The sequence below is a fragment of the Heptranchias perlo genome, unplaced genomic scaffold (genome assembly GCF_035084215.1).
Source record: "Heptranchias perlo isolate sHepPer1 unplaced genomic scaffold, sHepPer1.hap1 HAP1_SCAFFOLD_685, whole genome shotgun sequence".
Lineage (NCBI taxonomy): Eukaryota > Metazoa > Chordata > Chondrichthyes > Hexanchiformes > Hexanchidae > Heptranchias > Heptranchias perlo.
In genome coordinates this window covers 71,122-84,329 of record NW_027139714.1, presented here as the reverse complement: position 1 = coordinate 84,329, position 13,208 = coordinate 71,122, and the positions used below count along the sequence as shown (strand labels likewise).

The 13,208-nt window shown below is 52.6% G+C and overlaps 1 protein-coding gene across 1 annotated transcript in view; it reads right to left on the bottom strand.

The window, feature by feature from the left end:
* Positions 1–5,568: 5,568 nt before the first annotated feature.
* The window catches only part of LOC137318251 (serine/threonine-protein kinase SBK1-like), a 25,607-nt gene continuing 17,967 nt past the window's right edge, over positions 5,569–13,208 (bottom strand). Inside the window, exon 3 of the mRNA XM_067981181.1 lies at positions 5,569–12,059. Within this exon, the coding sequence (XP_067837282.1) occupies positions 11,376–12,059 (684 nt within the window). The 3' untranslated portion in view covers positions 5,569–11,375. The remainder of the gene's footprint in view (positions 12,060–13,208) is intronic.

Genomic DNA, 13,208 nt, shown 5'->3' with positions numbered 1-13,208 from the left:
AGGTTACAGAGATAGGGAGGGGGCGAGGGCCATGGAGGGATTTGAACAGGAGGATGAGAATTGTAGGGGCTGGAGGAGGTTACAGAGATAGGGAGGGGGGGCGAGGGCCATGGAGGAATTTGAACAGGAGGATGAGAATTGTAGGGGCCGGAGGAGGTTACAGAGATAGGGAGGGGGGGCGAGGGCCATGGAGGGATTTGAACAGGAGGATGAGAATTGTAGGGGCTGGAGGAGGTTACAGAGATAGGGAGGGGGGGCGAGGGTCATGGAGGGATTTGAACAGGAGGATGAGAATTGTAGGGGCTGGAGGAGGTTACAGAGATAGGGAGGGGGCGAGGGCCATGGAGGGATTTGAACAGGAGGATGAGAATTGTAGGGGCTGGAGGAGGTTACAGAGATAGGGAGGGGGGGCGAGGGCCATGGAGGGATTTGAACAGGAGGATGAGAATTGTAGGGGCTGGAGGAGGTTACAGAGATAGGGAGGGGGGGCGAGGGTCATGGAGGGATTTGAACAGGAGGATGAGGATTGTCGGGGCTGGAGGAGGTTACAGAGATAGGGAGGGGGGCGAGGGTCATGGAGGGATTTGAACAGGAGGATGAGAATTGTCGAGGCTGGAGGAGGTTACAGAGATAGGGAGGGGGGGCGAGGGCCATGGAGGGATTTGAACAGGAGGATGAGAATTGTCGGGGCTGGAGGAGGTTACAGAGATAGGGAGGGGGGGTCGAGGGCCATGGAGGGATTTGAACAGGAGGATGAGAATTGTCGAGGCTGGAGGAGGTTACAGAGATAGGGAGGGGGGGCGAGGGCCATGGAGGGATTTGAACAGGAGGATGAGAATTGTCGGGGCTGGAGGAGGTTACAGAGATAGGGAGGGGGGGCGAGGGCCATGGAGGGATTTGAACAGGAGGATGAGAATTGTCGGGGCTGGAGGAGGTTACAGAGATAGGGAGGGGGGGCGAGGGCCATGGAGGGATTTGAACAGGAGGATGAGAATTGTCGGGGCTGGAGGAGGTTACAGAGATAGGGAGGGGGGGCGAGGGCCATGGAGGGATTTGAACAGGAGGATGAGAATTGTTGGGGCTGGAGGAGGTTACAGAGATAGGGAGGGGGGCGAGGGCCATGGAGGGATTTGAACAGGAGGATGAGAATTGTCGGGGCTGGAGGAGGTTACAGAGATAGGGAGGGGGGGCGAGGGCCATGGAGGGATTTGAACAGGAGGATGAGAATTTTAAAATCGAGGTGTTCCCGGACCGGGAGCCAGTGTAGGTCCAGCGAGCACAGGGGGTGAGGGGCGAACGGGACTCGGTGTGAGTTGGGATACGGGGGCAGCACGGTTTTGGATGAGCCGAGTTATCGAGCGTGGACCTCAATCCTTCTCCGACCAGCGCTCCCATGAACTCCCCTCTCCTGTTCCTTCTCAACTCACAAATCCCCGCCCTCCACATTCTCCACATCCCTACTTCCTTATCGCCTCTCCGATACACACACAGACAGACAGACACACACAGACAGGACACACACAGACAGACAGACACACACAGACAGGACACACACAGACAGACACACACACACACACAGACAGACACACACAGACAGGACACACACACACAGACAGACACACACAGACAGACACACACAGACAGACACACACAGACAGACAGACACACACAGACAGGACACACACAGACAGGACACACACAGACAGACACACACACACACACAGACAGACACACACAGACAGGACACACACACACAGACAGACACACACAGACAGACACACACAGACAGACAGGACACACACAGACAGACACACACAGACAGACAGACACACACAGACAGGACACACACAGACAGACAGACACACACAGACAGGACACACACAGACAGACACACACACACACACAGACAGACACACACAGACAGGACACACACACACAGACAGACACACACAGACAGACACACACAGACAGACACACACAGACAGACAGGACACACACAGACAGACACACACAGACAGACACACACACACAGACAGACACACACACACAGACAGACAGACTCACACAGACAGACAGACACACACAGACAGACACACACACACAGACAGGACACACACAGACAGACACACACTGACAGACAGACACACACAGACAGACACACACACACAGACAGGACACACACAGACAGACAGACACACACAGGGACAGACAGACACACACACACAGACAGGACACACACACACAGACAGGACACACACAGACAGACAGACACACACAGACAGACAGACACAAACACAGAGACAGACACACAGACACACACACACACAGACAGACAGACGGACAGACACACACACACATAGACACATAGACAGACACACACACACAGACACACACACGTACACACAGACAGACACACATACACAGACACACACAGACAGACAGACACACGCACACACACACACAGTCAGACAGATATGCAGACAGATGCACACAGAGACAGTCAGACACACACATACAGACACACACACATACAGACAGACACTCAGACACAGAAACACATAGACACAGACACACAGGTACACACATACACACAGAGTGACACACCCACACACAGATATACACAAATACACACAACAGACATACACACAGGCACAGACATATAGATATAGACACACAGGCACACGTAAATGGATAAACACAAACATACACATGGAGACACACACACTCGCTCACACACACACACACACTGACGCTGCCCGTCTGACTGGGAGCCCAGTTTGACTGTAACTCAAGCTGCTCAGGTTTAACTGCTCGATAAACAGTGTCTCTCTCTCTCACATACTGAGCATTCCCGCAGGGCAGCGATCGATCGGAGAGAGGGAGGGACAGGGGAGAGAATCGCTGTAAATGTTCAAACGGAAGTGCGAGCCGGAGCAAACACCCCAAACCCCTCACCCTGAATGAACAGCCCACTGAGTCACACCGAGCAGGACAGGCCCAGGCTCCGTCCCGGGCCTGTGCTGAGTTATTCTGATTTCTCTCTCTGTCTCTCTCCCTCCCTCTTTCACTCTCTCCCTCTCTCTCTCTCTCTCTCTCTCCATCTCCTTCTCTGACTCTCCCTGTCTCTCTCTCTCTCCTCGTCTCTCTCTCTCTCTCCCCGTCTCTTTCTCTCTTTCTCTCTCCTCGTCTCTCTCTCTCCCCATCTCCTTCTCTGTCTCTCCCTGTCTCTCTCTCTCTCCTCGTCTCTCTCTCTCTCCCCGTCTCTTTCTCTCTTTCTCTCTCCTCGTCTCTCTCTCTCCCCATCTCCTTCTCTGTCTCTCCCTGTCTCTCTCTCTCTCCTCGTCTCTCTCTCTCTCCCCGTCTCTTTCTCTCTTTCTCTCTCCTCGTCTCTCTCTCTCCCCATCTCCTTCTCTGTCTCTCCCTGTCTCCCTCTCTCCTCGTCTCTCTCTCTCTCCCCGTCTCTTTCTCTCTTTCTCTCTCCTCGTCTCTCTCTCTCCCCATCTCCTTCTCTGTCTCTCCCTGTCTCTCTCTCTCCTCGTCTCTCTCTCTCTCTCTCCATCTCCTTCTCTGTCTCTCCCTGTCTCTCTCTCTCCCTCTCTCTCTCCCCATCTCTTTCTCTCTTTCTCTCTCCCCATCTCCTTCTCTGTCTCTCCCTGTCTCTCTCTCTCCTCATCTCTCTCTCTCTCTCCCCGTCTCTTTCTCTCTTTCTCTCTCCTCGTCTCTCTCTCTCCCCATCTCCTTCTCTGTCTCTCCCTGTCTCTCTCTCTCCTCATCTCTCTCTCTCTCTCTCCGTCTCTTTCTCTCTCCTCGTCTCTCTCCCCATCTCCTTCTCTGTCTCTCTCTCCTCATCTCTCTCTCTCTCTCTCCGTCTCTTTCTCTCTCCTCGTCTCTCTCCCCATCTCCTTCTCTGACTCTCCCTGTCTCTCTCTCTCCTCGTCTCTCTCCCTCTCTCTCTCCCCGTCTCTTTCTCTCTTTCTCTCTCCCCATCTCCTTCTCTGTCTCTCCCTGTCTCCCTCTCTCCTCGTCTCTCTCCCTCTCTCTCTCCCCGTCTCTTTCTCTCTTTCTCTCTCCCCATCTCCTTCTCTGTCTCTCTCTCTCCTCATCTCTCTCTCTCTCTCCGTCTCTTTCTCTCTCCTCGTCTCTCTCCCCATCTCCTTCTCTGTCTCTCCCTGTCTCTCTCTCTGCTTGTGTGTCTCTCTCTCTTTCCCTGTCTCTCTCTTTCTCTCCCTCCCCAGTCTCTCTCTCTATGTTTCTCTCTCTCCCTGTGACTCTTTCCCCCTGTCTCTCTCTGTCTCTTTCTCTACCCCGTCTCTCTCACCATCTCTGTCTGTCTCTCTCTCCTCGTCTCTCTCTCTCTCTCTCCATCTCCTTCTCTGTCTCTCCCTGTCTCTCTCTCTCCTCGTCTCTCTCCCTCTCTCTCTCCCCATCTCTTTCTCTCTTTCTCTCTCCCCATCTCCTTCTCTGTCTCTCCCTGTCTCTCTCTCTCCTCGTCTCTCTCCCTCTCTCTCTCCCCGTCTCTTTCTCTCTTTCTCTCTCCCCATCTCCTTCTCTGTCTCTCCCTGTCTCTCTCCTCATCTCTCTCTCTCTCTCCCCCTCTCTTTCTCTCTCCCCATTTCCTTCTCTGTCTCTCCCGGTCTCTCTGTCTGTCTCTCTCTCTCTCTCTCCCTCTCTCTCTCTCCGTCTCTCTCTTTCTCTCTCTCTCTCTCTCCATCTCTCTCTTTCTCTCCCTGTCTCTCTCTCTCTCTCCGTCTCTCTCTTTCTCTCCCTGTCTCTCTCTCTCTTTCTCTAGACAGAGTAGATGGAGGGAAACTGTCCCCATTGGCGGAAGGGTCAAGAACCAGAGGACACAGATTTAAGGTGATTGGCAAAAGAACCAAAGGTGACATGGTGAAAATTTTTTCGACACGGCGAGTAAATATAATTATTATAATTATGTTATATTATATACAAAGTGAGTAAATATATTTTTGGAAATATATCTGCCGTTCCTTCATCGTCGCTGGGTCAAAATCCTGGAACTCCCTTCCTAACAGCACTGTGGGAGAACCTTCACCATATGGACTGCAGTGGTTCAAGAAGGCGGCTCACCACCACCTTCTCAAGGGGCAATTAGGGATGGGCAATAAATGCCGGCCTCGCCCAGCGACGCCCACATCCCACGAACGAATAATAAACAAGAGCGGTTATGATCTAGAACGCACTGCCCGAGGGGGTGATGGAGGCAGATTCAATCATGGCCTTCAAAAGGGAACTGGATAAATACTTGAAGGGAAAAGATTTGCAGGGGTACATGGGATAGGACGGGGGGAGTGGGACTGACTGGATGGCTCTTGGAGAGAGCCGGCACGGACTCGATGGGCCAAATGGCCTCGTTCTGCACTGAAATCATTCTATGATTCTATAATTCATTCTGACTTGCTCTCAAGTCCCTCTCTCTCTCTCTCTCATTCTGCGACCCTGTCTCCGTCTTTCTCACCAGGGCCTCCAATTAGTTCCCGGATTTGAGTTTTCCGTGGGCCGTGCGTTCCCCCGTCTCTGAATGATCGCATGGGTTTGAACGACCACATGTCAAACCGAAAACTCTTTTATTGTAAATTATATTTACAGTTTGTACAAAAATGTGAAACACGACAATTAACCCTCGCCCGTCCGACGTGAGGCAAGCAGAGAACGAGGACAAGATTCTCGACCGAGAATTAGCAAAAAGACGCAGTGTGCAGTGGGCGCAGAAGGGTTAAAGCCAACTCACAAAAGCTCGCCTTCAATCCTCTCTCCTGACGGGTACCGGGATCGAGATTCAGCTGGTTTTATTCAGTAATATCAGCACAATCTGCGAGGACACTGCCAGACCAGCGCGTGACGATCTGGGACATTTTAAAACAGCAGTGAAACGTGCCCCGATCTCCGCAGGTCAGAATTGCGAGACCCCCTTCATCGAGCAGGCTCGGGAAGTATCTTCAAATTACACTAATTTTCTTGGCCGCAGAGGCACGTCTGTGAAAGCTTTCTCATATCGAAAAAAAAGCATTTAATTTACAAAGAGAAACCACTAGTGATTTTAAACCAAGCTGCTGCAGAGGGAGGACGGGACACCCTGTATTAAAAATGCTCCTCTTTTTTCGCAGGGGAGACTCATTTTCCCCTCCGCCTGGACATTTTTCCCCGCGAGAGGCTGAGAGGGAAAAGCTCGGAGGCCAATGGAACGCTGGCCTTTATATCTCGAGGACTGGAGTACAAGGGGGCAGAAGTTATGCCGCAGCTATACAAAACCCTGGTTAGACCGCACCTGGAGCACTGTGAGCAGTTCTGGGCACCGCACCTTCGGAAGGACATACTGGCCTTGGAGGGAGTGCAGCGTAGGTTTACTAGAATGATACCCGGACTTCAAGGGTTAAGTTACGAGGAGAGATTACACAAATTGGGGTTGTATTCTCTGGAGTTTCGAAGGTTAAGGGGTGATCTGATCGAAGTTTATAAGATATTAAGGGGAACGGATAGGGTGGATAGAGAGAAACTATTTCCGCTGGTTGGGGATTCTAGGAGTAGGGGGCACAGTCTAAAAATTAGAGCCAGACCTTTCAGGAGCGAGATTAGAAAACATTTCTACACACAAAGGGTGGTAGTAGTTTGGAATTCTCTTCCGCAAACGGCAATTGATACTAGCTCAATTGCTAAATTTAAATCTGAGATCGATAGGCTTTTTGGCAACCAAAGGTATTAAGGGATATGGGCCAAAGGCAGGTATATGGAGTTAGATCACAGATCAGCCATGATCTTATCAAATGGGGGAGCAGGACTCGAGGGGCTGAATGGCCTCCTCCTGTTCCTATGTTAAAGCGTTCCCTCAGCACTCGGCTGACAGGACGGTGGGAGGGGGGGGGTTGGTGGGGGTTTGGGGGCGGGTTGCTTGCCAACCTTGGGGGGCGTCGCACCGCCCGAGCGAAAGGAGGGATGGAGTTTTAGAGTTGCACATTTCGGAGGTGGGGTATAACGGTGAGTGTCTGCGGAGCAGGCTGGAGGGGGCCGTACGCCTGCTCCTAATTCTCATGCGTCATGGACTTATGCATTTAACGGGAAAGCGAGAGCGGGGGGGGGTAATGCTGATAGGGTGAGATGGGAGTAGGGAGGGAGGAGGCTCGTGTGGAGCATAAACGCCAGCACGGACCTGTGGGGCCGAATGGCCTGTTTCCGTGCTCCAACAGGTTGACTTTCCAAAGGATCCCATTCATCGATTCCAAGTGGAATAACTCATGGCTGATCGTCTAACTCAGTGCCCTGTTCCCGCTTTTTCCCCATATCCCTTAATCCCCTTTACCATTAAGAAATATATAAGAACATGAGAAACAGGAGCAGGAGGAGGCCAATCGGCCCCTCGAGCCTGCTCCACCATTCAATAAGATCACGGCCGATCTGATCCTAACCTCAAATCTAAATTCATGTCCAATTTCCTGCCCGCTCCCCGTAACCCCTAATTCCCTTCACTTCCAGGAAACTGTCTATTTCTGTTTTAAATTTATTTAATGATGTAGCTTCCTGGGGCAGCAAATTCCACAGACCTACTACCCTCTGAGTGAAGAAGTTTCTCCTCATCTCAGTTTTGAAGGAGCAGCCCCTTATTCTAAGATTATGCCCCCTAGTTCTAGTTTCACCCATCCTTGGGAACAGCCTTACCGCATCCACCCGATCAAGCCCCTTCACAATCTTATATGTTTCAATAAGATCGCCTCTCATTCTTCTGAACTCCAATGAGTAGAGTCCCAATCTACTCAACCTCTCCTCATATGTCCGCCCCCTCATCCCCGGGATTAACCGAGTGAACCTTCTTTGTACTGCCTCGAGAGCAAGTATGTCTTTTCTGAAGTATGGAGACCAAAACTGTATGCAGTATTCCAGGTGCGGTCTCACCAATACCTGATATAACTGCAGCAATACCTCCCTGTTTTTATATTCTATCCCCCTAGCAATAAACCAGAGGGGAATTTCCCTCTGCTATCGTGCCCCAATTTGTGAGCCTGGGCACTGGGTACCAGTAGACTATTTGGCCAAGGCAGTCAAACCCAACTCAGGTCCATTGGAGCTCCCAGGAGGGCAGTCAGGAGTGGGCAGGCTGGCCGGTTACAGGGCCCTCCCCCCAATCCCATCCTCCAACCCCCCAACTGGGATTCACCAATTCCGCATTTCTGTGGGCAGGGAATGCTTTCCCGCAGAAATTGGTTGAGGCTGAGAGCATTGGGTGCCATCGGGGAAAGAGGGCTATGGGGAGAGAGTGGGATTATTTTGGGATTGATACCGGGCTATAGGGAGAGAGCGGGGCAGTGGGATTAGTTTGGGGATTGATACAGGACTATGGGGAGAGATTGGGACAGTGGGATTAGTTTGGGGGTTGATACAGGACTATGGGGAGAGATTGGGACAGTGGGATTAGTTTGGGGATTGATACAGGACTATAGGGAGAGATTGGGACAGTGGGATTAGTTTGGGGATTGATACAGGACTATGGAGAGAGAGCGGGGCAGTGGGATTAGTGTGGGATTGATACAGGGCTATGGGGAGAGAGTGGGACAGTGGGATTAGTTTGGGATTGATACAGGGCTATGGGGAGAGAGTGGGACAGTGGGATTAGTTTGGGGATTGATACAGGGCTATGGGGAGAGAGTGGGACAGTGGGATTAGTTTGGGATTGATACAGGGCTGTGGAGAGAGAGTGGGGCAGAGGGATTAGTTTGGGATTGATACAGTGCTATGGGGAGAAAGTGGGGCAGTGGGATTAGTTTGGGGATTGATACAGGGCTATGGGGAGAGAGTGGGGCAGTGGGATGAGTTTGGGATTGATACAGGGCTTTGGGGAGCAAGTGGGGCAGTGGGATTAGTTTGGGGATTGATACAGGGCTATGGGGAGAGAGTGGGGCAGTGGGATGAGTTTGGGATTGATACAGGGCTTTGGGGGGAGAGTGGGACAGTGGGATTAGTTTGGGGATTGATACAGGGCTATGGGGAGAGAGTGGGGCAGTGGGATGATTTTGGGATTGATACAGGGCTTTGGGGGGAGAGTGGGACAGTGGGATTAGTTTGGGGATTGATACAGGACTATGGGGAGAGAGTGGGACAGTGGGATTAGTTTGGGATTGATACAGGGCTATGGGGAGAGAGTGGGGCAGTGGGATTAGTTTGGGGATTGATACAGGACTATGGGGAGAGAGTGGGGCAGTGGGATTAGTTTGGGATTGATACAGGACTATGGGGAGAGAGTGGGGCAGTGGGATTAGTTTGGGATTGATACAGGGCTATGGGGAGAGAGTGGGGCAGTGGGATTAGTTTGGGATTGATACAGGGCTATGGGGAGAGAGTGGGGCAGTGGGATTAGTTTGGGATTGATACAGGACTATGGGGAGAGAGTGGGGCAGTGGGATTAGTTTGGGGATTGATACAGGGCTATGGGGAGAGAGTTGGGCAGTGGGATTAATTTGGGGATTGATACAGGACTATGGGGAGAGAGCGGGGCAGTGGGATTAGTTTGGGATTGATACAGGGCTATGGGGAGAGAGTGGGGCAGTGGGATTAGTTTGGGATTGATACAGGGCTATGGGGAGAGAGTGGGACAGTGGGATTAGTTTGGGATTGATACAGGGCTATGGGGAGAGAGTGGGGCAGTGGGATTAGTTTGGGGATTGATACAGGGCTATGGGGAGAGAGTTGGGCAGTGGGATTAATTTGGGGATTGATACAGGACTATGGGGAGAGAGCGGGGCAGTGGGATTAGTTTGGGATTGATACAGGGCTATGGGGAGAGAGTGGGGCAGTGGGATTAGTTTGGGATTGATACAGGGCTATGGGGAGAGAGCGGGGCAGTGGGATTAGTTTGGGATTGATACAGGACTATGGGGAGAGAGTTGGGCAGTGGGATTAGTTTGGGATTGATACAGGGCTATGGGGAGAGAGTTGGGCAGTGGGATTAATTTGGGGATTGATACAGGACTATGGGGAGAGAGCGGGGCAGTGGGATTAGTTTGGGATTGATACAGGGCTATGGGGAGAGAGTTGGGCAGTGGGATTAGTTTGGGATTGATACAGGGCTATGGGGAGAGAGTGGGGCAGTGGGATTAGTTTGGGATTGATACAGGGCTATGGGGAGAGAGTTGGGCAGTGGGATTAATTTGGGGATTGATACAGGACTATGGGGAGAGAGCGGGGCAGTGGGATTAGTTTGGGATTGATACAGGGCTATGGGGAGAGAGTTGGGCAGTGGGATTAGTTTGGGGATTGATACAGGGCTATGGGGAGAGAGTGGGGCAGTGGGATTAGTTTGGGGATTGATACAGGGCTATGGGGAGAGAGTTGGGCAGTGGGATTAATTTGGGGATTGATACAGGACTATGGGGAGAGAGCGGGGCAGTGGGATTAGTTTGGGATTGATACAGGGCTATGGGGAGAGAGTTGGGCAGTGGGATTAGTTTGGGATTGATACAGGGCTATGGGGAGAGAGTGGGGCAGTGGGATTAGTTTGGGATTGATACAGGGCTATGGGGAGAGAGTTGGGCAGTGGGATTAATTTGGGGATTGATACAGGACTATGGGGAGAGAGCGGGGCAGTGGGATTAGTTTGGGATTGATACAGGGCTATGGGGAGAGAGTTGGGCAGTGGGATTAGTTTGGGGATTGATACAGGGCTATGGGGAGAGAGTGGGGCAGTGGGATTAGTTTGGGGATTGATACAGGACTATGGGGAGAGAGTGGGGCAGTGGGATTAGTTTGGGGATTGATACAGGACTATGGGGAGAGAGTGGGGCAGTGGGATTAGTTTGGGATTGATACAGGGCTATGGGGAGAGAGTGGGGCAGTGGGATTAGTTTGGGGATTGATACAGGACTATGGGGAGAGAGCGGGGCAGTGGGATTAGTTTGGGATTGATACAGGACTATGGGGAGAGAGCGGGGCAGTGGGATTAGTTTGGGGATTGATACAGGACTATGGGGAGAGAGTGGGGCAGTGGGATTAGTTTGGGGATTGATACAGGGCTATGGGGAGAGAGTGGGGCAGTGGGATTAGTTTGGGGATTGATACAGGACTATGGGGAGAGAGTGGGGCAGTGGGATTAGTTTGGGGATTGATACAGGACTATGGGGAGAGAGTGGGGCAGTGGGATTAGTTTGGGGATTGATACAGGGCTTTGCGGGGAGAGCGGGGCAGTGGGACTAGTTTGCGATCGCTCCATTGAAGAGCTGGCAACAAACGCAATGGGCTGAATGGCCTCCTTCGGCCCTGCAAAGCATGAAGGGCCTTTAGCAGAGTGTGTTCCAGGCCGATTGGCACGCCCACAACACTTTTTGTGCGACCTGCCGGGCGGCTTCGACCCCGTCTGGTTGAGCACTTCTTCCTCAAACCAGTTTGGGGCCGAGTTTACCCGAGCATTCCCTCAGGATGAGTGAGGCGCAGCTGGGTGGGTCTCTCATCGTGCCCGAGGTCTTCTCCTTGGAGGAGCCCACCGGCCCTCCCTCGTCGGCGGGCAGATTCTCGTCCTGGGGGCCCGCCAGCCACTTGCTGTTCAGGTACTGGACGATGTCCTTGAGGGCACATCTGTCCTTCGCCTCCACGGCCAGGAAGCCCTTCAGCATCTGCCCGGCCGTCCTGGTGAAGTGCCTCCACTGAGGGGGCGTGTCCTCGGGCGCCCCGCCCCCCTGCCAGCGGGCGTAGCTGCGGTAGAGCGGGTCGTCGGGCGAGGTCCTCTCCCAAGGGAAGTTGCCGGTCAGGATGCTGTAGAGGACCACCCCGAAGGCCCAGGCATCCTCGGCGATGCCCACCACCGCCCCCACCCCCTGGGCCGCCTTGTCGCACAGCTCGGGGGCCATGTAGGGGACGGCGCTGGGGCTGTGCGTCACGTTCAGCCCCGCCCGCCGCACCAGGCCGAAGTCGGACAGCTTGACGCGCCGGCACTCCCGGTCGAACAGCAGGATGTTCTCGGGCTTGACGTCGCAGTGGACCAGGTTGCGGCTGTGCAGGTGGTCCAGCGCCATGGCCACCTGGAGGCCGCAGCGCTTGGCCGCAGCTTCTGGGATTCCGACCTGAGGGCGAGGGAAAGAAGAGAAAGAGACTTGCTTTGTTACCGTCCCTTTCACCACCTTGGGACTCTCGTAATGCAGGGAAGGAACATAAGAACGTAATAGGAGCAGGAGCCGGCCGTACGGCCCCCTCGAGCCTGCTCCGCCATTCAGTCAGATCATGGCTGACCCTCAACCCCAACTCCACTTTCCCGCCCAATCCCCAATTCCCCTCGAGTCCAAAAATCTATTGAATATCCTCAACGACTGAGCATCCACAGCCCTCTGGGGTAGAGAATTCCAAAGATTCACAACCCTCTGAGTGAAGAAATTCCTCCTCATCTCAGTCTGAAACGTCCGACCCCTTATCCTGAGACTATGCCCCCTAGTTCTAGACTCTCCAGCCAGGGGGAAACAGCCTCTCAGCATCTACCCTGTGAAGCCCCCTCAGAATCTGATATGTTTCAATGAGATCACCTCTCATTCTTCTGAACTCCAGAGAGTATCGGCCCATTCTACTCAATCTCTCCTCATGGGACAACCCTCTCATCCCAGGAATCAATCAGGTGAACCTTTGTTGCACCCCCTCTAAGGCAAGTATATCCTTCCTTAGATAAGGAGAGCAAAACTGTACACAGTACTCCAGGTGAGGTCTCACCAAATCCCTGTACAATTGCAGTAAGACTTCCTCACTCTTGTACTCCAACCCCCTTGCAATAAAGGACAACATACCATTTGCTTTCCTAATTACTTGCTGTACCTGCATGTTAACTTTCTGTGTTTCATGTACCAGGACACCCAAATCCCCCTGAACACCAACATTTAATAGTTTCTCACCATTTAAAGGATATTCTGTTTTTCTATTCTTCCTACCAAAGTGAATAACATCACATTTCCCCACATTATACTCCATCTGCCACCTTCTTGCCCGCTCACTTAACCTGTCCATATCCCTTTGTAGACTCTTTGTGTCCTCCTCACAGCTCACTTTCCCACCGAGCTTTGTATCGTCAGCAAACTTGGAAGAGAGGGAGGAAGAGAGGGAGGAAGAGAGGGAGGAAGAGAGGGAGGAAGAGAGGGAGGAAGAGAGGGAGGAAGAGAGGGAGGAAGTGAGGGAGGAAGTGAGGAAGGAGGAGAGGGAGGAAGAGAGGGAGGAAGAGAGGGAGGAAGTGA